This window comes from Crocodylus porosus, unplaced genomic scaffold, assembly GCF_001723895.1.
Source record: "Crocodylus porosus isolate Cpor-Errol unplaced genomic scaffold, CroPor_comp1, whole genome shotgun sequence".
Classification (NCBI taxonomy): Eukaryota; Metazoa; Chordata; order Crocodylia; family Crocodylidae; genus Crocodylus; species Crocodylus porosus.
The window spans coordinates 48943096-48969419 of NW_017728951.1; the positions used below are offsets into that span (position 1 = coordinate 48943096).

The window sequence follows — 26324 nt, forward strand, 5'->3', positions numbered from 1 at the left end:
CTCCTGGGGCTGCTCCCACAACCCTGCCTGGCTGTGTACTGACCACACCCCAAGCAGCCACTTGCAGGCTGGGAAGCTGCCAGCCTGCAAGGGGAAACCTGTGCTTTCGTGCATTTTTCTAGCACTTGCTTGCGACCCTTTGAAATATTCTTGCAACCCAGTTTTGGGTTATGACCCATGGGCTGCTCTATGTAACCTCCCCTGCTTATCTTGCTGCCTCGATGTTCTTTTCATATTGATTGGGAGGTTTCCTCTGCCGAGTCCTGGAGTGCTCTTACCAATGCCTGACAAACCTACCTTAATTTATCATAGTCTCTGGGTCCTCTGCCCAGTAGCTAAAACTACAGTTCTCTCCAGCTCTCTTTCATGCCCTGGCAGATCTACTGGTGCCTGGCTGGCATTGTAAGTCAGTGGTCACCACCTGTGGCCCTATTGTCCCTATTTAAGTCTTAGGGCTCTTGATCATGGCCTCCAGCCTCCCCTATAGCCTCGCCAATATCTTGCGGGTGTTACTCTGTCACTGTTTATATTCCTGTGTAGGCTTCAACCCTTTTAGCTTTAGCTACCAGGTTATTCTGGCTGGAGACTGGTAGCCTGAGCCCAATTGCTCAGATCTTTCAGTCTCCACCTCGCATCAGCCACAGCCTGCCTCTGTCACCCTCTTATGGCTCTGTCTCTCTCAGCCTCAGGCTGCCTGTCTTGCCCCCCTCTGGGCTCTGGCTCTGGCTCTCTCAGCATCGCCTTCTTCTGTCTCATGCTCCTGCCCCTGGCAAGGCTCAAAACCTGACATGCCTCTCAGGAACCCCTCTGGTCTTCTCACCCCTATTACACCCAGTCCTCTGGTATAAAACTGAAACAAAAGTGCAAGCAACTGCTTTAAACTCAAACACTCTAAGCCCCTCTCTGGGTCATCACATCACCTTCTCAGCCCTGGGAGGACCTGGCATGCCTTGTAGCACCACTTCCTCACCAGCATGAGCTGTCAGGAGCTTTTTTCCATGCAGAGTTCAGAACTGCACTGCCTTTCTGCCTCAAGGACCTAAACTTGCATCCCCTGCCCCCCCTCTTCCCTTCCAGTTGATTCCTGACCGGTTGCAGGTGTGTCTCCTCAGCCTCCAGAACAGCCTACTGCCACTTCTCTGGAAAAACTGCAGTAATGCCCTTGCCTAACCAGGGCTCTAAACTCTTTAGGGTTTAGCTGTCCCATTGCTAGGCGGCTAACCATGCAATAGACACTTGGAAGCAATGGGTTCCTGGCTGCCTACTCCCCTGTAGCTAGCCCAGAATCTGCTGTCTTCTTCCATCTGGGGACATATCTGATGTGGCTTCTCTAGTAAAGTAACAGGAGCCCCTTGCTTTCTGTTACAGTCAGGGATTACATTTTTGAACACTAGGATGAACATATTTAGCTCCTTCTGGGAACTTTGTGTGCAGGTTGCCACACATTGTTAGATTTACAAATATGATTCACAAGATAAATTCAGAGATTTCAAACAGAAATTTATTGTTGTGGTCTTAGTGTTCTTTGTAATGAAACCCCCCCTGCTCTATGATTTTTCTGTAGTCAAAATAAGAGTGAAAAGTAAGAGCTGGCATTTTCCAAGGGGTGGTCTGTCCATAGGTGCCTTGAGTCTCAACATGATTAAGAATCACTGCCCTAGAGCTAGATTCCCATGTCATCTCATGAACATGTAAAGAAATCACAATGGCAGAAATGTTTTTTCATGCCACTCCTCAAAATAGATGCTTTAAAATGTAGAAACATTCTGGAATGAAATAATTTCCTCAATACTCCATGTACTTGTACCTGCTTTTATTGGAGGCACAAGGTGCTATTCATTTGTTTTTGACTGATGTCCTAGTGGGAGACCTTAAAACAAAAGGTACTAAACTAATAATCTGGAAGAGTTCCTTCAGCTTACTGCATTTTCTGAGCCACAGGAAGAATTCTAATCCTACTTGCTGTCCTCCAACCAAACCTTCTCCCTGCTGATTTAAGCAGCTCCATTTTCTGCTGCATTTTTCTTTGTTCTTAGAGAACAAAGAAACTTATGGAAGTCTCATATCTATTATTTTTTTAGTCTTACCTTCAGGTCCATTGCAATGGGAAAGTTAATATCTTTTATGGCTATGAAATTTGAAATTATATCTGAACTTTCCTAAAGTCTAGACCCATCATTTTGTGTCAGGACCCTCTCTAATTAACTTTAAGGATTCAGTATTCATCAGTGAGGCTGAAAGCAGTGCCATATGTCAACATTCTCTTAAAAGATTTGGGATTTTTAACTTCCTTGTAAAAAAACATAAAATAGGTGAAATGCACATACTAAATCACTACAGCTTTTGATTTAAATTGATTACAAGGAAATTATATGCCACATAAAAAACAATAGAAGAAAAGAAGTGTCCTAGATAGAAAAAAGATGAATGCAGCATGTTTCTCCACCTGAGATTGCCCATGACAGAGTGTGATTGTCTAATATCTTGCTATAAGGAGACTAATATGAGGCCATAAATCTCAGAGAACAGCTTTTCAAATAATAAAACACTCTGTCTTCTCACTAATAGATATCAAGTGGGGACACAGAGTTGTTGAAAACAAGCTTTAGCTCTCTCCTCAGCATTGGTGACAATGACTTATTCACATTTCTAGGCCAAATATATTGTTTTAGGGATATACTATAGCTAAATGTATCATAAAAATGGCTGATTTGTATCCTGCTCTTTAGTCACTTAAACATAAAGGTTAACAAAAACCTTCAAAAGTTCCTGTGCTATATATAATGTAACATCCATCACTTAAATAAACCTGTAACTCAGTTTCTGTTTATATTGCCTGTAGTATTATTAGACTTTCATACTTACAAGCAAAAATTCTGACTTGGCACTGACTTGGCTGTTTTGTTGATGATGCATGAGGTACCACTATTTGATTTCCCCCTGCTAGGTTTACTTAGTAGTGCTGACACTAGTGGAAATCCTGCTTTTTCAGTGAAGTACAACAGTGGAATGTGTAAGACACAAACAGTAGATATAAGCATTAATACACTATTATATTAGTCTTCATTTTTCTGGCCATATTTAAACTCCAAAGGAGATACAGTGGAACAGAAAGGTGGCAGGGAAATATGGACATACATGTTAGGGATTTTGAGTTGCAAAATGTCAAAGTAGATTAAAGCTACCACACAGCAGAGAAATCTTTAAAAATCACAGGATACAGATATTTTAGCTAAGTCCTAAAGTATTTTTGAAGTATTAATGGTAAATTCAAAATAAAACATTGCTTTAATCAGAAAAAACTGTGTTTCCCTAATTAAAAAAGAATAGTCTTTTAGATACTTGCTGATATATTTTGAGTGATAAATTGAATGTTGTTTTAGTTCTCTTTATATAAAATATAATTTTAGTTTGGCTGCTATCCCCTGTACGCATTGGAATGACTGTCTTGGGGGATCCTTAGCGATCTGATAGTATATAGCAAGGACAAAATAAAAGGAGACCTGCGTTCTAGTCTGAACCATGCTACTGACTTATAGGTAGTTCTTAGGCAAGACACTTCACCTTTTTGTGCTTCTATTTCCTTATCTGTATGATGGATTCGATGATACCCTGCCCTCTTTGTGAAGTTCTATGAAATGAATAGATGAAAAGTGCTGCTGCTAGAAATAAAGAAGCTATTTTTAGCCACCCCAACCTCCCCATCTCTGGATGGAGAATCCCTTCCTGAACATGCTGTTCCTAGTCTACAATCGCATGACTTAAAGGAAGCCGTGTGATTGTACAGGGGGCACAGCGAACATTTGTACACATGCCCAAGAATCAGAGCCTATGGTGTCTTTATTACAGGTAAAGAGGTAGGAGTAGTCAGAGAATCATAGAAAATTAGGGCTGGAAGAGACTTTGGCAGGTCATGTAGTCCAAACCCCTGTTCAAAGCAGGACCATCACTAACTAGATCATTCCAGAAAGAGCTTTGTTGAGGCAGGTCTTAAAAACCTCCAGGGATAAAGATTCCACCACCTCTCTAGGTTACCCATTCCAGTGCTTCACCACCCTCCTAGTGAGAGAGGTTTTCCTAATATCCAGCCTGAACTTCCCTTGCCGCAACTTGAGACCATTGCTCCTTGTTCTGTCTTCTGCCAATACTGAGAACTGTCCAGCTTCATCCTCTTTGGAACCACCCTTCAGATAGTTAAAAGATGCTACCAAATCCCCTCTCCACCCCCTCAGTCTTCTCTTCTGTGGACTAAATAAGCCCAGTTCCCTCAGTCTCTCCTCAGAAGTGCCCCAATCCCCTAAATATTTTTGGTGCTCTCTGCTGGACTCTCTGCAACTTGTTCACATCCTTTCTGGAACGGGAGGCCCAAAACTAGATAGTAACAGGGGCCCCAAACTGTCATTGTGCAGTATCACCAACAGTATCCTGACAGCAACTGCACTGACAGGCATTCACACCAACCCCAACGGAAGGAGCTTAACATGATTGGTGCTAATATATCCCTGACTGCACCAAATGTCACAGGTGTTCGACACTGGTGACTGATTAGAGTCTAACACACCCATAAGTGGGCACTGAAATAAAAAATGCATTAAATACTTTGCCCTTCTCTATATCATCTGTAACTAGATCGGCTTCTGTAGTCTGTCAGGGATCTACTATTTCTTTCATATTCCTCTTACTCTTGACCTAATTTTTATAGAACCCCTTTTTATTTCCTTTTCTGACCCATGCCAGCTCCGATCTCAAATTCTGCCTTGGCCAGTCTAAATTGTTTCCCAGGATGCCTGTGCAATACTCATATTGTTTTCTCTACTAATATGACCAAGTTTCCAAATGTATAGAAGATGAAAAAAGGGATTCTGTACATAACTTGTCATCTTCCCTCCCAGCACAGTTCCATTACATAAAAGAATCAACACATGACTTCAGTCATTGTATTTAGTCATCATAGATTGTTCAGCAACCACTTGTCTATTTCTGTGGTACAATGGGAGTCTATATCTGGGACTCTACTGCACTGCAAATAATAAATAATGATAGCTGGAACTTAAGGACAGAAAATAGTTTTTTAAAATCAATATACATGTATCTATTTTCTACTGCAGCTCTTTGCAAAGGACCCATTGGTGTTTTTCTGATAATGTCTTAGAGGAGTTTTTACCTTGTTCTTTGTTTTGTTTATGAATGTGGGAATAGAAAAACTATAAAGCACATCCTTTTCCTCCTCTTGGATTTTTTATGAGTCTGTGGATTGAGAGCTGGATTTCATTTCTCTTTTTTTGTGGGAATTTACTTATGAAGTGAAGATGTTATCGGGTGGGAAGGTAATGTAGTTGAACTGATGACAAGTGCAAATTAAAGAATCCATAAGAGAAAACACTTGCCTTACTTTTCAAATAAGAAAAAATAAGATGCAGCCAAACTTCTCATACCTAAAATCCCAGGACTTCATAATTCTGCTATCACCAACCCATTTGTAGCAGGACACCAGGGTGCCTGCTACTAGATAATGGTGTGTAGCAGGGCACTAGGTTGCCTGCTACTGAATAGTAGTAAATGGGTTTAGCTGCCATTCATTAGGGCAGCAGGTGCCAGTTGCTACGGCTACTAATTGGGTCAGCTGACCACCAGGGGGCAGGGCCTGGCCATTATAAATAGAGAAGGCTAAGGCTAGAGCCAGTTCCCCTCTGGCAGCTGGAGGAGTGGCAACTCTGCTGCGGAGCAGAGCACGGCACAGCCGTCTGACTGACTGAGAGTCTGCATGATGAGATGGGGGGAGAGAACCCTGACAGGAGTGTACGTTCTAGCCGGTAGGCTTATTGTTATGTTACAGCCATGTGGCTTGTGGTTCTGTTTAGTTATTGTTACACCGGAGGACCGGGAGAGGCTGTAGGGGTGGAGGAGACCTCATCAGGAGCTCCCCAGTAAAGTGGGGGTGTTCCTGGCACCACTGAGGGTGCCACGTTTTGGGGGTGTCCCAACCCCAGCCCAGTGTAGGCAGCTTCGGGAAGAGTTCGGTAGAGGCAGAAGCCCAGTGGGGCGCAGGCCCGAGCAGGTGGGTCTGGGGGCCAGGCGAGGCTGAGGCCGCCTGAGCCCCAATCCTGAGAAGTCTGAGTAGGGCGCAGGATCCAAAGAGGGATCCGGGGGCCAGGTAAGGCTAAGGCCGCCTGAGCCCCAACCTTGGGAAGCCCGAGTCGGACATAGGAGGCCCCAGAGCGGGCAGAGGTGTGGGAGGCGTGAACAAGACCCCAGTGTGGGCGGAGAGCGCAACGAGTGCAAGCACAGGCCCGAGAGTGGGCAAGGAGTATGAGCAGCGTGAGCAAGGGGCCCCAGTGGGGGTGGAGAGCGCAAGAAGCGTGAGCAAGGGCCCAGTGTGGGCAGGGGAGCACGTGAGGTGTGAGTACATTGAAGCAGGCCCCAGGAGAGGGCGCATATATTGGACTTTGGGCAGGCCCAGTGGGGCACTGCCTGTGAAGGGGAAGCCCTGGAAGGGGGCAAGCCTAGGGCTAGGCACTGGAGAGAAGGGCGAGTCTACTAGGAAGCCCAAAGGGAGAGCGGGCTACTTAGAACAATCACAGAGACAGGCCAGCGAGGGCTAGCACAGGGAGTAGCCCCGGAATCGTGGTATAGCAAGACCGGTCCCGTGCCAAGGGGGCAAGAAGGCAGCCTCCCATAATAATAAGATCAAAAACGTGGCCGGCGAGATAGAGGGTGCGTTCAGGACCCAGACTTGGCATGGTGGGCAAGGGCACTAGGGGAGGTCATGGCACCTCTAGGGACTGTCCTGCCACACCATTGTAAGTCTGGATTAATATAAAGAGGAAGTGTGGTCAGAATTAGGTCCACTGATGGAGATGAGGCTACACCTTCGTGGCCAGAGTACTAGAAAAGATCCACTGAGTTATCCCAGATTGCCAGTGTTTTGCTGGGCTTGCTTTGTATGCAATTTTCTCATTACTATAGACTTGAATTAAATGTATGTACTTCTATTAAAATAACATGGAAGGGGGGTAACAATTAAAACATCAGTGGAAAAATACTATGATCCCAAAATAATTCAATAAGTAGGATTTTTCCCACTAGAAATTCCATCTCTCAGGAACAATCCCCTTTCTCAAGCCTCAACCTTTGTACCTATCTTGAAAAAAGAATCTTTGTAAGCATGTCCTGAAGGTCACAAATTCTTGACCCCTTTAGAACAAGCATGGAATGTTTCATTGGTAATTCATATAGGCAGGGGGTCTAGCAGGTCAGCACAAAGCACCATTGCCCTAAGCTTGGAATGACACAAGAGTTGTCTGAATGGGGCTGCTCAGGAAAGTTGAGACCAATTAACTAAAGGGCTATAGTCAGTGTGACTAAGTTTAAAGTTCTCACTCAGGAGTAAAATTACTTTAATTTAAAGAATTCTATCCAAAGAAGATTCATGTGTCTTATACTTTAAAATGTGTGCAGCATCAGCACACCTTTGGCTGATGTTTCTTAACCTTAAAAGAAGGAGAACAGCAGAATTAAGATTCTGGATTTCAAAAAAGTAAACTTCAGCAAACTTAGGGAAATAATGGGCAGGATCTCTTGGAAGGCAAAAGGAGATCAAGAAAAGGGATTCATCCACTCTGGCAGTGGTGAGAACTCACCTGCAGTACTGTATCCAGTTTTGGGCCCCGCACTTCAAGGAAGAGATGGACAAATTGGAAAGAGTCCAGAAAAGACTGACAAAAAGAGTTAGAGGTCTGGAAAACATGACTTATGAGGACAGTCTTAAATAATTAGATGTATTTAGTCTGGGGCAGAGAAAAGTGAGAGGGGATTTAATAACAATCTTCAAATACCTGAAGGGCAGTAATATAGAGCATTGAGGTGGTCTTTTCTCTGTGCCTGTAGCGAAAAGAGGTAAAAATAATGGTCTCAAGCTGCAGCAGAAATTTAGGTAAAACTTTCTGACTATGAGGTCAGTCAAGCCTAAGGGAACAGGTTATCTATATGAATTATGGACTCTCCATCCCTGGACATGTTTAAGAACATGCTGAATAAACAGTTAGCTAGGGGTTTGGTCAGGGATGGTTCTGTTTTGAGCAGTGTGCTGGACTAGATTACCTCACAAAGTACCTTCCAGTTCAAGATTCCTACGACCCTACAAACAATCTCTACAAATGTGTATAGAGAAATCCTAGGCCTGTCTCAACTGAAGTTGCTCTTTAAAACTTGAAGGTATTGGGTACCTTGCTGCTCAGATGGCATACAGACATTCTATAACCATTAAACCCATTTCTTGCAAGTCATGAGATCTACTGGAGTTGGATATGCCTCCCACCCTGTACTATTACTATACCATTAAGCTTTGTCATAAGTGTTCATGGCAAAGTGTTCTGTTTTGTCAACACAACACCAACCACCTACTTATCCACTCACCAGTCCACCTCACTGCCACTACCAACAGCCCCAGTCACCAGTGATGAGCTGGGGCAGCACCCACTCCTCTTACCCTGTAGAAATGTATATTTCTGATATGATATATATGAAGTTAAAAATAAATTCATATACACATTTACATTGCTTTCTAACATGGTGGGGGGGATTGCCACAAGGTTGCCTGCTGGAGACAGGACAGAGCATAGGGGAGTGCAAGAGGCAGGGTTTTTGGGTGACTGTGGTTTGGCAGGGATGGTGGGGTAGCATGCAGCTGCTAGCAAGGTGTCAGAAAGTCTGGAGGCATGGGATTAGTAATAGGGGTATTACTTACATGTGCCTCCTGCTGCAATTCATTAGGAAAGAGCACTGGGGGTAGACTGGTATTTGGCTCCCCCAATGGAATTTATGGGGAATTGCACACACAACTTAATTCATTCGAAAGCCTGATGTGTGCAAACACAATGCGCCAAAATAAACAAGTTTAAAACTTTTAATGCTTATTAAGTTAATGAGGATTAAACACCATGGTGTAAAAGTGCCATTAGTCTTCAGGGCTTGCTTAAAAAGGAAATTGGATTCAGATAAAGGTTAAAACCTTCGGGTGCTTGCCACTTTAAGGGCTGAGGCAGGCAGCTGGCAGATACCTGATTAGGGCAGGCATTGTAGGACCCAGCTTACATAGGGGGAGGCAGTACTTTGCTGCCAGTGGCTGTGAGGGAAACATCAGCCGGCTGACCTATGGCTTGAGAACATCCTGGGGGTAGGAGCAGGAGCTATGGGGGTGGCATGGAGGCTCCTTGGTCCTGGGCATGACCTAAAACTGCACCCTGTTAGGATAGGGAGCCCTGGTGGGACTGCCTGTGGTGGAGCAGACTCAATTAAATGCCAGGACTACTAACCTACCTGGTGAAAGGTGGATGGGGTGCCTTAACCCCAGTTGGCTGGGTAATTGTGAGAGCTGTGGGAGTAGTGGAGCCAGGTATGCTCATTTGCAGGTGCCTGAGCCCAGCAGGGATATGAGATCCTGGAGGCCCCATAGGGGGTAGTTGGTGAACATGTTGTGAGGCCCCACACAGAGTAGGGCTGAACTGGGAGTAGGCCTGAAGGCCAGCGCAAGGGCCAGCCCCATGAGTAGCTAGTTGTAAATATGATGAGGATACCCCAGGATGGGATGCGGTGTAGAGATGCCTGGTGAGGAGTCTGGGGCAAATGCAGCCCAGCATTGGTCCAAGGCTACGTCACATACAGTAGGGGAACTTGCGGGAACCACAGTTGCTGTGTGGTGGTACCAGGGAGAGAATAGCCAAGCCCAAAAGTCCATGAGGGGTTGCTCAAGAGGAGCTAGGGCAGTGGAGTGTGGCCTGTGATGGCTGGTATGCAAGAGGCCCCTGTGAGAGCCAGGCGGAGTGAGTGTGAGAGTGAAAAGAGCTCAGTTATAGACTGAGTTTGCCCTGGCCTCAGGCCGGGGGAAGTAATCATAATCTGGACGCTTTCTGTGAGGCTTGGGCTGCATTGTAGGGAAGGTTTGGAGCCATGGATAGGACCCCCTGGCATCAGGGCAAAGAATGGGCAGCCTTCCACTTAAGAAATCAAGTTAACAAACAACTTGTGGCAGGCAAGATGGGGCAAACTGCCCTAGGCAGGTGGACTGGTCCCTTTGGGATCTGGCCACAAAGTTGTCCCCTGTCACATTAAGGAAAAACAAATTATTCCTGATTGATTCCCTGTGTGGATATTCTTATTGTGAAACAAGCAAGCTTTATTTCAAATGAACATAATATATTTCTGAAGTAAATTAAGCTATTTTAGAATAAGGTGATCTTACTCTGTAAATAAGGGTTTACACTTTGTGAATCAGTCAGGAATACCTGTTCTGGAATAACTTCCTAGATAAGGTCTTTGGTTACCTTCAATTTTTCAGTGACTGACAGTTTCTGAAAATACTGCATCAAAACAGTTCAGTAGTGAACTATTTTTGGCATATATAATGTACTGGAAAATTTAAGATGTAGTTTAACCAAAAGCACTTTTATTGAATGCAAATGTAGAAAATGTATTGCCAAATAGAAAAGACTTTGTATGCTAATCATGAGCATATTTTCTGTTGTTTGTCTGATGTAAGAAAAAAATTCCAAATGAGTTGAGATGTGTTTTGTTGATATGGCAGCAGATGGTAAGTCTCAATTAGAGAGAGTATTATCTGTTTGGCTTTATTATAATACAGTTTTAAATTGAATACAGTTCCAGTGAAAAATCAGATGCAACAGAATTGATTCTGGTATCCACAGGAGTCTTTTGTTCTCTCACCATCAGACTGCACAATGTACAAATACCAGTTACCTACAGAAAATACTAACCACAAATTTAAAATTAACCAATACATTTTAATAAAACTTTCCTGCTGTAATTGTAGTGAAGTCTTGCTAAGAAATCAGTCCTTAGCTAGCATTTAGGCTGAATTTTATATTTGTATCTACAGGGGTTACCTTGGTCCTGGAGGAATAGGAGATGATGGAAAATACCCTAACTGCACAGGTGGAGCAGCAGGTTACATTGATAAGTGGTTGCTTGGAGAAGATCATATCTATCACTACCCTACCTGTAAGGTAATTCATTGTCACAGGGGCTGCCTTACTGAACCCCTTGCAATATGTGAATTGTTTTGCCTCTGGCTTTAAAATGATTGCATTGCTGGTTTTACAATCCAGATTTTTTTTCTCTTCCCACTACATTAGTCAAATAGAGCAAGACAAATAATGTTTTTAATCACTAGTGTAAAATTACCTTACTGTTTCTTTGCTTCATGAGTACAAAAAAGATGCAAAAAGTCTTAAGAATGAGAAATGAGGAAATGTAGTTATTTGGATAACCTTAACTCTAGCTCTGTTTTTCTTATAACTTCACATACTGATCTGTCTTGAATTCATTAAAACATCAATGTATATTAATATTTATTAATGCTATCCAATATTTAATGAATATATTAGTGATGTTGATAAAAACAAACTTATCAAATACTTAACAAATGATGTTGGTATACCACACTGTCGCTGGTAGGTGTTGTAGGGTCTTGGCACCCTCTTTGTGGGTAGATTCATAGGTTCATAAATATACGGTCGGAAGGGACCTTGCAGATCTTCTAATCTGTCCCCCTGCTCTGGGCAGGAGGGAAAACTGGGCTCAAATGACCCCAGCAAGGTAATCGTCAAGCCTCCTCTTAAAGACCCCCAAGGTAGGAGCAAGCACTACTTCCCTTGGAAGTACCTTGCCCCCCAGTGACATCAGGGTGAGACCCAGTCTCGGTGCTGCATAAATGGTCCAGGTGCTGACCATTCACTCCTGCCATGTCTTTGATGTTGTTACTGGGGACGCAGTTCCCTGTTGGCAACCCGAGGGGGGTCTCATCCTTGGAATGTCTTTGTGGGGCTCAAAACCTCCCCTTTACCCCACCCTTACCACATCCTCGGTCTGGGTAGACACTGCTCCGCGTAGGTCTCCCACACTGCCCGCCTTGGAAAGGATGGGCCTTCTTGGCTGTCAGTTTTTGGGGGTCTGCCCCTCATCTCCAAGTTGGCTTCCCCTCTTTGGGAGAACTAAACTTGCCCCACCTGGGGCTAATGGTAACTTAAACTGAATGTCCGGCTCGTGCCAGTGGGGCTTCCAAGATTCCCTCTCTTGGGGCCCTTGATCCTCTGGGGATACTCGTCCATTCCCTTTCCTCCCAGTAGACACAGGTACAGGCAAACGTCCTGTGCCCAGGCTCTACCCATTCCCCTGGTGTCACCTCCTTGGGGCCTGGCTGACCTGTGGTCCAGTCGCCCTGGTTGGCATCCCCTCCTTCCTCCCTCCTTCTGGAGCCTCGTGATCCCCCGCGCTCTGCCTGCTGTGGGGTTGTCTGTGAGTGCCTGCAAGCTGGAGGAGGCATGTCCAGCTACAGTGTCCAAGTCCCTGGTTGGAGCTTTGTGGCTCCCTGGCAGCATCCCATGTAGAGGTTGCCCCTGCATGGGGCTCCCTTGCTCCTGCCAGTCCCTGAAGCCACCTTCTTCCTCCCTGGTCGGGGTTCTCCGGCGGGTACCTGGCTCCTTGCTGAGGCAGCTGGAGCTGCAGCCTGCTAGCTCTGCAGCTGGCGTCTTGCAGCCAGCATTCCGCTCCCGGCTTCTCAGCCTCCCTCCAGCTGTTCCCCTCGCTGCCTTTTGAGCAGCCCACACCGCCCAGAAGCCGCATCCCCAGCCTTCACCAATACGCAGGTGTAGGCAGCTGCAGAACTGCTGAGCCTGCGCTTGTGTTTCCTCCCGGCTGCTGCTTGTCCCAGCTCCTAAGGTAAGTGTCAGGGTGCATTGGTCAGGGGTCCGGGCCTATTTGGTGGGGCTTCCACCTCCCCTTTCACACACACCCATTACTGATTTTCTCTCAGATATAGGTTTTCCTCACTGTATGCAGGTTCTGTATGTACAAATTCTCTTGTGATGACCTTTTTAATACCAAAAACGTGTTATGTGCAAGGTAAATTCACTCTTATGTGATTGGTGTGGTGGAAGCCAACAGTAATCTACTTTGTGCGGTGCATTGTGGGAGTGATGTGCACCATAATATAGTTTCCTTTGTGGATTTGTGCTCCTCGCTCATTGTCTGCGACATGTGTTTCTGTAGTTGCTGTCCTCATTATGATAGTGGCCTGTGCTTGTGTGTATTGTCTGCTGTTGGGGAGTACCAACATTGTCTTGTAAAAGTGATAGAAATGGGTCTGGGGCTCAGTATTGGAATGTATCCCTATTTGTCACATTGTAAAGTGGGTTCCCTTTATGGGAATTCAAGATAAGCACCATTTTTCAGGAATGCATATACAGCATAAAGTAAGGGAAACCTGTATTGTAAAACAGAAATGAGTCCAATATTCACTTTTCTTTTTATTTGCTTGCTTACTTAGTCTTGTGTGAGTGTAAGTAGAGAAACTATTTAGAGACAGCAAAGTCAAACACATTAATTTTTCATTTAATTCTTAAATAGTTGCATCATGGTCTGCATGCTTTTGATACTTGGTTTGGATGTATGTATCTCTGAGGTTTAAAAATGAGTCAAATGATGATAATTCAAATAGTCCTTTTAAGCTTGTGAGTATTACATTTTTTCTTTTTCTTTTCTTTTCTTTTCTTTTCTTTTCTTTTCTTTAAGTTTTACTGGAAGCTGAAGCATATGAGAATGCTGAGGTTTTCCTCGGACAATAAGTAACTTGAAATGGGGAACCCCTCAAGTTGTCAACTGTGTGCAGAGACGTCATAGATGTTATTGCTGGTGTTAGAAATGTGAAATTCCTGTAATTTAAAAAACTGTGAAGGCTGGAGTTTCTTCAATAAACTGAACTCGATTGTTTAAAATTATTGAGAGCTTAATTCAAGCCATTCTGCTACCAGAAGTCAAGCGGTTCTCCCCATAAGAGCTTTCAGTCGGTAGTCTTTCAGTCCATCCTGGGTTTCCATCTACAGTGGTCCTACATTTTTACTGGAATATCTACACCATGGATCTTTGTATGTATTTTAAGAAAACTGTTGGAGCAACAAGCTGTAAATCTGTACTTTGACAAGATGACAGTGGAAGAAAGAGAGAGAAAGCTAGCTGTGTTTATTTAGTTAGTCTACAATGGTAAATATTTACTCTGACTTCTGAAGTCATGCAGAAGGCAGGGTAGATATGCACCTTTATAGACTAACTAAATAAGACCTTAGAGTGAGAGCACAAAATTTCACTTCATCAAGTGCTATGAAAGGACAGCATACAGTATGAAGTAGAGTAAGTGATTAGAATACAATGATGGAAAAGCAGGATGGAGAGAAAGGAGGGAGGGGGAGTGCTGTGAGCAACATACAAGCAAAGAAGCCATACAAACAAAGGAGCCAGAAAACCTAATCCAGGTAATGGGATAAGAATCCATATGCCCTGTTTTAACCATACTTAACACAATCCAGTCTGTGGTTGATTTCTTGTTCTGCAATATTCCATTCAAACTGGTTTTTAATGATTTTCTGCCTGAAAAAAAAAACAAACAATTTTGAGGTCATCAGTGGAGTGTTCAGGGAGGCTGAAGTGTTCTGCCACAGGCTTTTATGTCTTTCTGCAGCTGATGTCAGATTGGAGTTCATCATTCTTACACCTGGAGTTTGCCCTGTCTATTTTGTGTAGACAGCTGATGGGTATTGTAAGCTGGTGATGACATATATGACATTGGTAGAGGTGCAGGTGAATGAATCTTGGATGTTGTACTCCTTGCTATTTGGTCCAGTGATGCTGTGGTCTGTACTGATGTGGAGGAACTGCAGGCATTTGGGTCCATTGAAAGGCCTGGTGCTTTGGTGAGGATGGGAGTTAGGTAGTTTGTTGCTTGAAACCCTGTTTGAGATTGAGGGAGTAGGATTTGTAATCCAGGACAGGTCATTGTTTTCCAGGAGGGGCTGGAGATCATTAATGATGTGTCTTAAGTGTTCAAGTTGGGGACTGTAGGTGACAACCAAAAATATTCTGTTATCCTTGTCCTGGGTTCGGTATTGTAGTATGTTGGAGTGAGGTCTGAGTCTGACTTTTTGATTTGAATGACTATAGTTTTAGTATTGTAGTGTAATTTTAGGAATCCCTGCTCCAGTTCTTTAAGGTGTGCATCCTCATCAGTGGAATCAGAGCAGACCTGGTTGTAATATAGCTTAGCTGAAGTTGATAGATGTAGTAGTGTGCTTGAGGTGAAAGCTGATAACTGATAAGGTAGCTGTAACACTTGGTTGGCTTCCAATAAAACATGGTGGCAATGTGGCAAACATTCGCGGCACTAAAATACATCTGCTGTTTAGAGTATTCCAGAGCTGGTTTGACGGAGGGTGGAAGTTGTTAAGGTCTTGGTGAAACCTCTCTAGAGTTTACTTCCCACGTGTCCATATTATGAAGATGTCATCCATGTTCTGAAGCATACCAGGGTGATGAAGGAAAGGAACTTCAAGGTCTCATATAAATATGTCAGCATACTGCAGAGCAGTATTTGAGCCTGTGGCAGCGCCTATTTTTTTGTTTTGTTTGTTTTTTATAAGCATAGGGAGTCCCCAAAACTGAAATAGTTGTATGTGAGGACACGATGGGAGAGTGTAATGGAAACAAAGGCCAAAATAACTGCTGATGACGCATGGTTGAGAGAACCTATCTTTTTGTAGTCAAATAATTTGGCAACTGAGACAAAATACTCTTTGGTTGTTGGCAGTTCCTGCTAAAAGCTCAGAAATACCTTAGTAACTTTGCATCTTTCAAGGCTTTGTATGTGGAAAAGGAGCTGTTCTGGCAAATATCTTTGCCTTCGTGATTCTCCCTTTGCAGAATAGGTTTTTTTCAGAGAAGAGGCAAGAGGGTTTTTGGGGGATTTGTTGGTCTCCCAGCTGGAAACGATCATTGACATCCTTTCTCTGGCTTCTCAGTACCACATTCTAGAGAAATGAAGGATGCTGAGGGGGACTCTACAAGAAACTGAAGCATAGAAACAGCTGATGTAACCTCTTTGTCAATGGAGCCGAAGTCTTTGTGGTTACACCAAAGATGAGCTGGTCTAGCTTCATATAATCTCAAATGAGCAAAAGTGCTTTTCTTAATCATTTTCCATCCTAATTTGTACAATAGTATTTTTTTTACCATTGTAAATATTTAATTGTAACATTGCACTCAATATTTCAAACTTCCTGCTGCTATTGAGAGAGTATGTTTTTGCTAGGTGTATTTAGAACACTTCCATTTTTTTTGCAAGTTTGTTTCCATTCTTTAGCATCTCTCTTCAGCTTTTTCTTCTATATCTTTATGTTTTAGCTCTGAGGAATATTTCATGGAATGATTAAAAACAAATAGACAATTATTGATCTCTGCCAGGTGTTGGGAATGCAGCGTGGCTTTCCCAAGTCCCTCTAAATCAACTATGGAAAAGTTAAACTGATCTCCTATTTATTGGGAATGGCTGAAGGACATGAGGAAATTGCATTTCAAAGATTTTAAATATTTACAAGATACATTATACTTGCAGTTATTTACATTAATTAAACGGGAAAGCATTTTAGAAAGACACAGGTATTTATTGTGTTGGTTCAGCCACCTAAAATCCCTATTAAAACACATTTCCAAGAGACAGACTGAGAAAAGTCAAGAAATAAACTAACAGGTGTTTGCCAATTATGAGAAACTGTCATTGGGAAAATAGACTTTATTTTTGTAATAGGATTCAAGGAACTGGGATACAGAGTCTTAACTACTGTGTGAAATTTAATTCCATTGAGACTAAAAGTTGCTTTCTGATGGTTCTCTGGTAGCTTGCATGAGGTAAGTTGGCAGACAATTGCATGAGGTAAGTTGGCAGACAAACTGTGCAAGATGCACACCATACAATCTTCTATGCTACTTGTCCTTAATGAAAACAATTGTTGACACGTGCAGCGGAGATGCTAAGTTTTAACTGTGCTGTAGAGAAATACTCCTCAACACTGGAACCGGTTCTTCCAGGGTAGTCTTGAGGTATGCTGGTAGGTTGGTGTGGGGAACAGTCTGTGGGGGAGAAAATAAAGCCTTCAGACTTCAAGGCTGCTCAATGATGTGTTGAAGTCAACTTTATTTCTTAACTCAGTAGTCTGCTTTTAGACAACAAGGCCCTCATGCCATCATAAATGGGAGCGTTGACATTGATTTCAGAAAAAATGTAGAATCATGCCTCACCATTATCTAAGGATATAAGAGAAATGAGAAGTGTAAAGATAGTCACTGGCGTTCAGGAAAAACTATTTTATCTAGCGGTATGTCAGCTGGAACATTGGGTGTTTTTTTTTTTTAACTTTATTTTTGAATGGGTGTGCTAAACATAATTGCCTTTGCAGAGGCTTTGCACTCACTTTTCCATCTTGCTTCATGCTAGACTGTATTTCTTCTGCAAACTTAACATTACTTGCAATGGTTAATTTGCAGAGTTAAAATGCAAGCAGTTAGATTTCAGTAGCAATGTTAATTTGACTCTATTATACCTCTACTTTAAATTTATAACCAGGAATGTATAAACCTAATTATATAACAGAAAGGATTGGGAACCACTAAATGCAACCTGTCTAACTTAATGGTGATTTTGAAACCTTGATTCTTGCATTTTTGAGTAACTCATTTTAGCAAATGCAACGCTATATTGATATGTTCTTAATTTGAGTTTTCTTTAATTTTTACATGAAACTGCCTGTGCTATAATATTAGGATTTAATTGGTCCCAATTAATTTTGATAATATTTCATTCTGAAGATGGACTTTCATATTTTGGCTTCTAGTAGTTGTGGTATTGTTCATCCTCGTCATTTAGATACTACTGCTGTCCTGTTCTTTGCTCCTTTCATTGTTTCACACTACTTTGTATCATGAATAATAATGGTAAGTTAGGAGCAGGTAGGTCCATTCAAATATCCTGGACCACTGGAGAAACATTAACTTCTTTAATTCAACAGTCAGTCAGCAATACTGAAGTCCTCGACTGCAGGAAAGCTGACTTTGACAAGCTCAGGAGGCTCGTTGTTGAGGCCCTAAGGGACCATGACTTGACAGAAACAGAAGTCCAAGAGGAGTGGTTGCTCCTCAAGGGAGCGATCCTGATAGCACAAGGGATGGCCATCCTATCTTGGAGGAAGGGTAACAAAAGGGTGCAGCAGCCCCCTTAGCTCAACAGGGAACTTGAGGACCTCCTATGCCTCAAAAGAGAGTCTTACAAAGGATGGTAGACCAGAATTACCACCAAGGAGGAGTACTCGGCATTGGTCTGTTGGTCTCGGGGAGTGGATCAGGAAAGCCAAGGCTGCAACTATGCTCCATCTGGCTTCACGTATCAAGGATAACAAAGAGTCCTTTTTTAGATATGTATGAGTCAGAAAAGAGCCAAGGGTAACATTGGATCCCTGCTGAACCAAATCAGGCAGCTGATAACCAACACCTAGGAAAAGGCCAGCCTGCTTAATGGGTACTTTGCATTGGTCTTTCATCAGTCTAATGGGATTGCCCTACCTAGCAAGATGTGGGATAGCCAGGGTGAGAGTGTATTTATACCCAGCCTCAGTGTTGATCTAGCAAAGGATCACCTTGAGAGGCTGGACACCTTCAAGTCAGCTGGTCCTCACAGATTACACCCTAAGGTACTCAAGGAGCTGGCAGGTGTCATAGTCCAAACATTGGCAAAAATATTCAAAAATTCATGGTGCTCAGGTGAAGTACCTGAAGACTGGCCAATGTGGTACCCATCTTCAATAAAGGCAGAAAGTAGATCCTGGGAATTACAAGCCAATCAGCTTGACCTTAATCCCTGGTAAGATTCTTGACAAAATTATCAAGGAGACTGTGGCAGGACGGTCCCTAGGGGTGCCATGACCTCCCCTAATGCTCTTGCCTACCCTGCCAACCTGGGTCTTGAATGCACCCTCTATCTCGCCCATCAAGTCTTTGATCTTATATTGTTAATGGGAGGCTGCCTTCCTGCCCTCCTTGGCACAGGGCCAGTCTTGCTATACCGGGATTCCGTTCTATTCCCTGTGCTGGTCCTCTCCCGGGGCCTACTCGATATGCTCGCCCCCTCTCCCTGGTCTGCTTAATATATGCACCCCCTCCTGGGGCCTCTCTCAGACTGCGCCCTTTTGCCCAGCCCAGGCTTCTCAATGGGCTTACTCCCCTCTCGGGGCTTCTCAGTCATAGGCAGTGCCTGACTCAGGTACGTCCCGCGGTCACCCACACTCAGGCCTGTGCCTCGCGCTTCCTGTGCTCGCCTGCACTGGGGCCTTGCTCGCACTCCCCACGCCCTCCACCCGCATTGGGGCCTATGCTTGCGCCCCTCACGTTCGGGGCTCAAGCGGCCTCGGCCTCACCTGGCCCCAGACCCCTTCTAGGGTCCTATGCCTGACTCGGGCTTCTCTCAATTGCGGCTCAGGTGGCCTTAGCCTTACCTGACCCCCAGACCCGCCTCTTCGGGCCTATGCCCCACTGGGGCTTCTGCCTATGCACAACACTAAACTCTTCCCGAAGCTGCCCACACTGGGCTGGGGTTGGGACACCCAAAATGCAGTGCCTCCTGCAGTGCTAGGAACACCCCTTTCTACTGGGGAGCTCCCTTGAGGCCTCCTCCACCCCTACAGCCTCGCCCGGTCCTCCAGTGTAATAATCACAACAACCAACCAAAACAGAAACACAAAGCCCCTAGGCCATAACACAAATCTTAGGCCAACGTGGCTATCCTTCTCTCATCCCTGTCAGGGTCCTCTCCACCCTGTATCCGCACACTGGTGCACAACACTGCCCTGCTCACTCTAGCAGAGCTCTTACTCCTTAGGCTGCCAGAGGGGAACTGGCTCTGGCCTCAGCCTTCTCTGTTTATGAAGGCCAGGCCCTGCCCCCTGGCAGTCAGCTGACCCAGTTAGTTGCTTTGGCAGCTCACAGCTGTGCTGCCCTATTGAGTGGCAGCTAGGCCTATATCACCATTATCAGTAGCAGGCTCCTTAGTGCCCTGCTACACACCATTATCTAGTAGCAGGCTCCCTGGTGCCCTGCTACAGAGACCCTTCTGGATAAGCTGTCTGAGGGCAACATCCTGAGGGACAGCCAGCACAGGTTTGTCGTGGGTAGGTCTTGCCTGACCAATCTCATCTCCTTCTATGACCAGGCCACGTATCACCTTGCCAAGGGAGAAGAGATTGATGTCATATACTTGGACTTTATAAAAGCCTTTGATCTGGTGTCCCATGACCTCCTCATGGAAAAATTGGCCAACTGTGGCCTCGGCTACACCAGACTGATGGCTGGGAAATTGGCTCCAAGGTCAGACCCAGAGAGTAGTGGTCGATGGCAGCGAGTCATTATGGCACTCCATGACCAGTGGCATCCCCCAAGACTCTATCCTTAGACCGGTTCTCTTTAACATCTTTATCAATGATGTGGACACTGGTGTCAGAAGCGCACTGGCTAAGTTTGCTGATGACACTAAACTTTGGGGCTTTGCATCCACACCTGAGGACAGGCTAGTGATCCAGGCTGACTTGGATAAGCTTAGTAAGTGGGCAGACACAAACCTGATGACGTTCAATACCAATAAATGCAAGGTACTCCACCTTGGGAGGGAACCTCCCTCCCGCCCTGCAGCATACTTATAGGCTTGGCAGTGCTATGCTTGCTAGCACCACTGCTGAAAGAGACTTGGGGATCGTGACTGATGACAAGATGAACATGAGCCACCAATGCAATGTCACAGCTGGTAAAGCAAACAAAACCCTGGATTGCATCTATAGATGCTTCTCATGCTTCACCTTGGTGAGAGTGCAGCTGGAGTACTACATCCAATTCTGGGCTCCGCAATTCAAGAAGGATGTTGAGAAGCTTGAGAGAGTCCAGAGGAGAGCCACATGCATGATCAGAGGGCAAGAGAAAAGGCCGTATGAAGAGAGGCTGAGAGCCATGGGACTCTTCAGTCTGGAAAAGCACAGGTTTGGTGGGGATCTGGTGGCTAAGTACACAAGGGATGCTCATCAGGATCTGGGAGAACATCTGTTCGCCAGAGTACCCCAAGGTAAAATAAGGACCAATGGTCAAAAACTCCTCCAAGACCATTTTAGGCTGGACATAAGAAAAAATTTCTTTACTGTCCGAACCCCCAGGACCTGGAAAAATGCCCTCCAGATGTGGTGCAGGCACCTACTCTGGACTCATTCAAGAAACGCTTGGATGCTTATCTTGCTGTGGTCCTTTGACCCTAGTTGACTTCCTGCCCCTGGGGCAGGGACCTGGACTTGATGATCTTTGAGGTCCCTTCCAGCTCTAATGTCTATGAAATCTATGAACTGTCAGTTTAGTATGGTCAGCATAAGTAAGGTAACTTGTTTATGATCCAAGAGCAATTTTAAGTCAATTCAAAGACTCGTCCTGAGTTTACTAGGTGTTGGAGCAGGTCCATATTAGTACTGCAGCCTCTCCTCTGATATGAAAAATAGTAGCTAATAGCTTTTAATAGTGTACTGCAGCAATACATAACATTTTGAAACTGGCAGTAAGAATTATGTTGTACCAGGGATTTGCTACTTCTGAGGCAGCTGAGTTTCCATAGATAAGCCACTACCGTGGACAGCAAGCCATTAACTAAGTATCAAAAAAATGTTTTTGAACAATTTACTGAGGAAAATAGATTCAAGTTCAGGCATGTAGTTGATAGGTTAGAATGTCAGGGGCAAGAGCCGCCTCTGTTCCTGTTGTCCTGTGGGACCAGGCCAACTCTCAGGATCTCAAAATTGCACTGTTAGACAGGAGGGTGTGACACAATTGCACTTATACGCACACACAAAAATCAATTAGGTACATACACCCCCACCACCAACTCAGGCACACACACATCCAGAATTACCAGCTTAGACACATGCACACCTATCACCAATTCAAGCACATACACACTATACACACCGAACATTAGACAAAAATCAGTTGTCAATACCCACACACTCAATACACATACACGGATCACTAATTCATATATCACGCACACAATGATATATATATTCCAGTTCACACACACACCACCTACCTACACATACACACAGGTGAGTGCCTAACTTGGGTGGTATGGTGTGTATGTGTGTGCTAGGGGGTACATGGAGTACCTAGGGTGCTTGGTGACTATGGGAGGGGAAATCAAGGGTCAAAGACTTCCAGAAGGAGGGAGATGGATGGGGGTTAAGATGAGAGAGGGAAAAATAAGAGAGTGAACCGTGCCAGGGCTGGGATTCGAACTGACTGGAAGGGGAGCTGGGGTTACTTAAGGTCAAGTGGCCCTGGGGTTACTCACTGGTGCTGGGGTGGAAGCAAGGGAAAAAGCCCAGTGGCAAGGAGAACACAGCCAGGAAAAAGAGGCAGAAAGCTGAGAGATTGGGGGTGGAGGGAGCAGAAAGCTGGGAGATTGGGGCTGGAAACAAAGACAGAAAACTGGGAGATAGCTGGGAAATCAAGGAGGAGGGTTGAGAGGTCAATAAGACAAAAACCCAACTCGGGGTTTTATTACACAGACACACACACACGCACACACTGTTACCAGATTTGCCCATTACTTTGGGGTGCGCTCATTTATTAGGGATATGTTTCTAGGGTCTTGGTAATTTTATCAATGTATTTCTATATGGAGCTGTATATCTCCCTTATGCAAGTCCTCATCCCCAGTGGAGCTATCTGGCAGGACTGTTTCAATGGGGCTGTGTTCTTCCAGTCACCAAATCAGTCATACACACACAGATTAATATGACATGCCTGACCCAGCCAGGTTGATCAGCATGGACAGGCTGACACCCTCATATGCCAAGAATCAGTTCATCAGAGCAACAGTAAACTGCAGTCAGACACAAGCACACAGGTAAACAGAATACCTCTGAATCTGGCTGGGTGTCCAGATGACACCCTCATGGGCCAGCATTCAGTTCATTAGGGCACGTCTGAGCCAAACTGGGTCAATCGCCAAACTGGGTCAATCAGCCTGTACAAGCTGATCCCCTTATGTGTTTCAAACTCTGCATGTCCCAATCTTTAGCCTCTTGATGAGCAGACCCCATAGTATTTTTGGGCTTCACACGGATCTTTAGCTTAGGTAAAAGAAGCGTTGCTGCAGAGCAAGTGACGAAGGAGAAGTAGAGAGGAAAAATATACACAGTTACTACCAGTTTGAATATAAATGTTATTTATTGCTGTACCAGGCAGAGGAAATGTCCTAGGGTTGCTGTGCTCTCCACTAGCACTCCCTACCGTGACAAGTTTGCATTAATGCACCTTCGTTCTTGCGCACCTCATCTTGATCTTATGAAAGTTAAAGGGAGGTGGTCTCTCGTCTTCCTGGTCACAGTTCATACTACCCCAATCCTTGTTTATACAATGGGGTTCCGAACACCCTAGTCTTATGGGCTATGCGTGGTTCCAACCACCCCTGTACCATGCCCCAAGCCTTGCAGATGTACCAGACATTGTTCAGTCTATCTCACTCTCTGTGCTCCCTCTGGCGCCCAGGCTCTCTGCAGCCCTTGTCTTTCAGTGCGCCCTCTGGTGCTTGGGCACTTTGCAGCCTTTATCTCTCAGCCGCACCCCACAGGTGCTCTGGCTTTCCACAGCCTTGACTTGCAATCACACCCTACAGGTGCTATGGCTTCCACAGCCTTGTCTCAGAATTGCACCCCACAGGCGCTCTGGCTTTCCACAGCCTTGTTTCGCAATCATGCCCCACAGACATATGGCTTTCTGCAGCCCCCTTTTTGGGGCTTCTCACTGCCCCCCCCAGGGCTTCTCTGGGGTCTCCATGTGGCCATGGCTCTCCTATGAGGCCTCTTCCATCCCCTTATCGCCTCACCCGGTCCTCTGGTTGTAAACCGTCAACACAAACTCAAGCCCTTTAGATATAACATAAACCTAAGCCTTCTGGCCATAATCACCTTCAAGTCTGTCACCGGGTTTCTCCATCTCTCACCCAAACAACTGCCTGTGCATTCTAGCCTCTTTCTTTTTCTCACTCTGGCAGAGTTCCTACTCCTGTGGCTGCTGGCAGGCAACTTCCTGCCTGGTTTCAGCCTGGGAGTTATATGGGAGCCAGGCCCTGCCCCTTCCAGTCAGCTGACTCCCACCAGTTACCCTGGCAACCCAGAGCTGGGCTCCTCACTTATGGCTCCACAAGTAGCAGGCACCTCAGTGCCCTGCTGCAATTGCTAAGTATATGAAATATATAATGGTACTAGTAGTAATAGACATGCAAAGGAAAAACAAACACAAAAAATTACAATATTACCCTGGTTTCACTAAGTATTTGGGGAAACTTAGCTCAAGCTTAACTGATACAGTTCAGGTTCAGAAATTTATGCCTAGAGATAAAAGAGAGAGAGCAAGAACTGGGATCTCACCTGTCCAAGGAACTCAGGTTGCAATGCTGACAGGTAAAATTCTTAGCACAATCCTTGAAGGGAGATGATCTGTTTCTTCCAGCTTCTCAAGAACAACCATGAATGTTGTCAGACAGACTTCTCCTCTTGAAGTGCACACACCCTTTGCTGCTTTTTTTTACAGATTTTTATACCCTCAGTTCAGCTTCTTCAAAGCATTCTTAATAGTGTAAATAATTGTCTTTTCTATTAACAAGGGGTTATCTGGCTTGGAACAGCTCAAGAAACTGATTGATAATCAGGAGAAACATAAGGTTAAGGAGTAACCAGAAACTTAGTAGCTAACTTGAAATTCCTATGGATAGCAGATATACTGATTCTTCAGAAACAATAGGTAGCTTGCAGCAACAGGGTTTGGGATTTTTACTTGTTGTGAACAAGTCTCAGCATAGCATGACTTTTCCAGATCTTGCTATAGTCTTTTAACAGACTTAAGGCAATTATTGGAGTGTTCATAACCTTTTGTGGGGAGGACTTCCACCAGTCATCCCAGGAAAAGTATGACAACACTTGTGGTCAGGGCTCTGTCAGAGTAACCAAACACTGAGTGAATCGGGCCCCAAGGTCACGGTGGGCTGGGGTGGCAATTGGAATACAAACAGGTGGGATTAGCGGCGGTGGAGTGTGAGCTGTACGGGAATTTTAAACAAAGATGATTTATTTACTCATGCTTGGGAAGCAGAGGCTCAGATATTTCTTCAGTTACAGTATAGCGAACAACAAAGAGGTCTGTTGGCCCACGGGGTTCACTAGCGAGCCCTTGCTTTCTACCCCCTGAGGGATAGGTGCTGCTGCCCACTAGCTAGTCCCAGGACTGGTCAACAGCTCATGATCGGGATAACAAACAACAAAAGTTGTAACGTAGTGAATTGAGGAACGGGGTCGTGACGCCAGTCCAAAAGACAGTCCGCAAACCGAGGTCAGAGATGAGAAGCCAGAACAAAGTAAGCCAAAGTCAAAATTGAAGCCAAACAGTCCCGAAACCGAGATCGAAAAGACGAGTTGCTCCACCCACCGTCTGCAGCCTCTGCTTGCGCCTCACAGTCCCTGCCGTCCGCAGCCTCTGCTCACAGGATCGAGTACAGTCTCTCCTCTAAAACACACACACACTACCTCACCACACCCGGGTGGCGGCTCACAAACCTTTTACAAGAATTTAGTGGCCAATCAGAACACTCTTCACAGAGAAATTTCTAGTCAAATTACATCATGCAGTCAGTGAACTGAGCATGTGTGTTAGATCGGATTACCTCATGCTCTGTGATTGACAAGCCTCCAGGTCACCCAGAGGGCACATTCTGGGGGCCTGGCTGTAGTTTCAACTCCCTGTGACGGCAGCACCAAACTTAAGATTTTTCCTTGACAGGCTCCAACAGGCTAGATGCTGTGATGAACCCTTTACCACTGTTCAAATGTTGCCCACCCCCCCTCTGACTTGGTCTCTTTGCCTCAGCATTCCCTAACCTGGCAACTGAGTTTTAGTCAATCAAGTTTAAATAGGCCTCCCATAGTGGGATCAAGGAATGTACAGCCCGAGATGCCTATTAAACTTTACTTTGCTTAGTTCTGGTTAGATGAGGTGGGGGGGGGAGGTCCTTTGTAAATTCAGGTTAGAATTGGTCTGATAAATGCTGAGCTGGGTGTGTGTAAATGTGGGTTGATTAGCATTTGATCCCAGAATTCACTACAGTCTTTCCTTCAGGCATTCTGTTCTCCATCTGCCATGTAAATGAATGGTCATCTGGTTGCATCTTAAATGCAAATGAGACATAGGGCAGTTGCTCCCTTATCTGGAGGGCTTTAGATATGTCTCCCACTGCATCTTAATCAGTTTTGTTTAGGTAGAGGGGGGGAATTCTTTGCGAGTCAGACAGGCTGTGTCCTGTGCTAGGGTTCTCCAAGAACACAGAGCTGAGAGGTAACCACACACACACACCC

The 26324-nt window shown here is 44.9% G+C and overlaps 1 protein-coding gene across 1 annotated transcript in view; it reads left to right on the top strand.

The window, feature by feature from the left end:
* The window catches only part of LOC109324298 (heparan-alpha-glucosaminide N-acetyltransferase-like), a 369073-nt gene that overhangs the window by 270034 nt on the left and 72715 nt on the right, over window positions 1–26324 (top strand). Inside the window, exon 12 of the mRNA XM_019556284.1 lies at window positions 10895–11021. Coding sequence (XP_019411829.1) covers window positions 10895–11021 — 127 coding nt within the window. The remainder of the gene's footprint in view (window positions 1–10894; window positions 11022–26324) is intronic.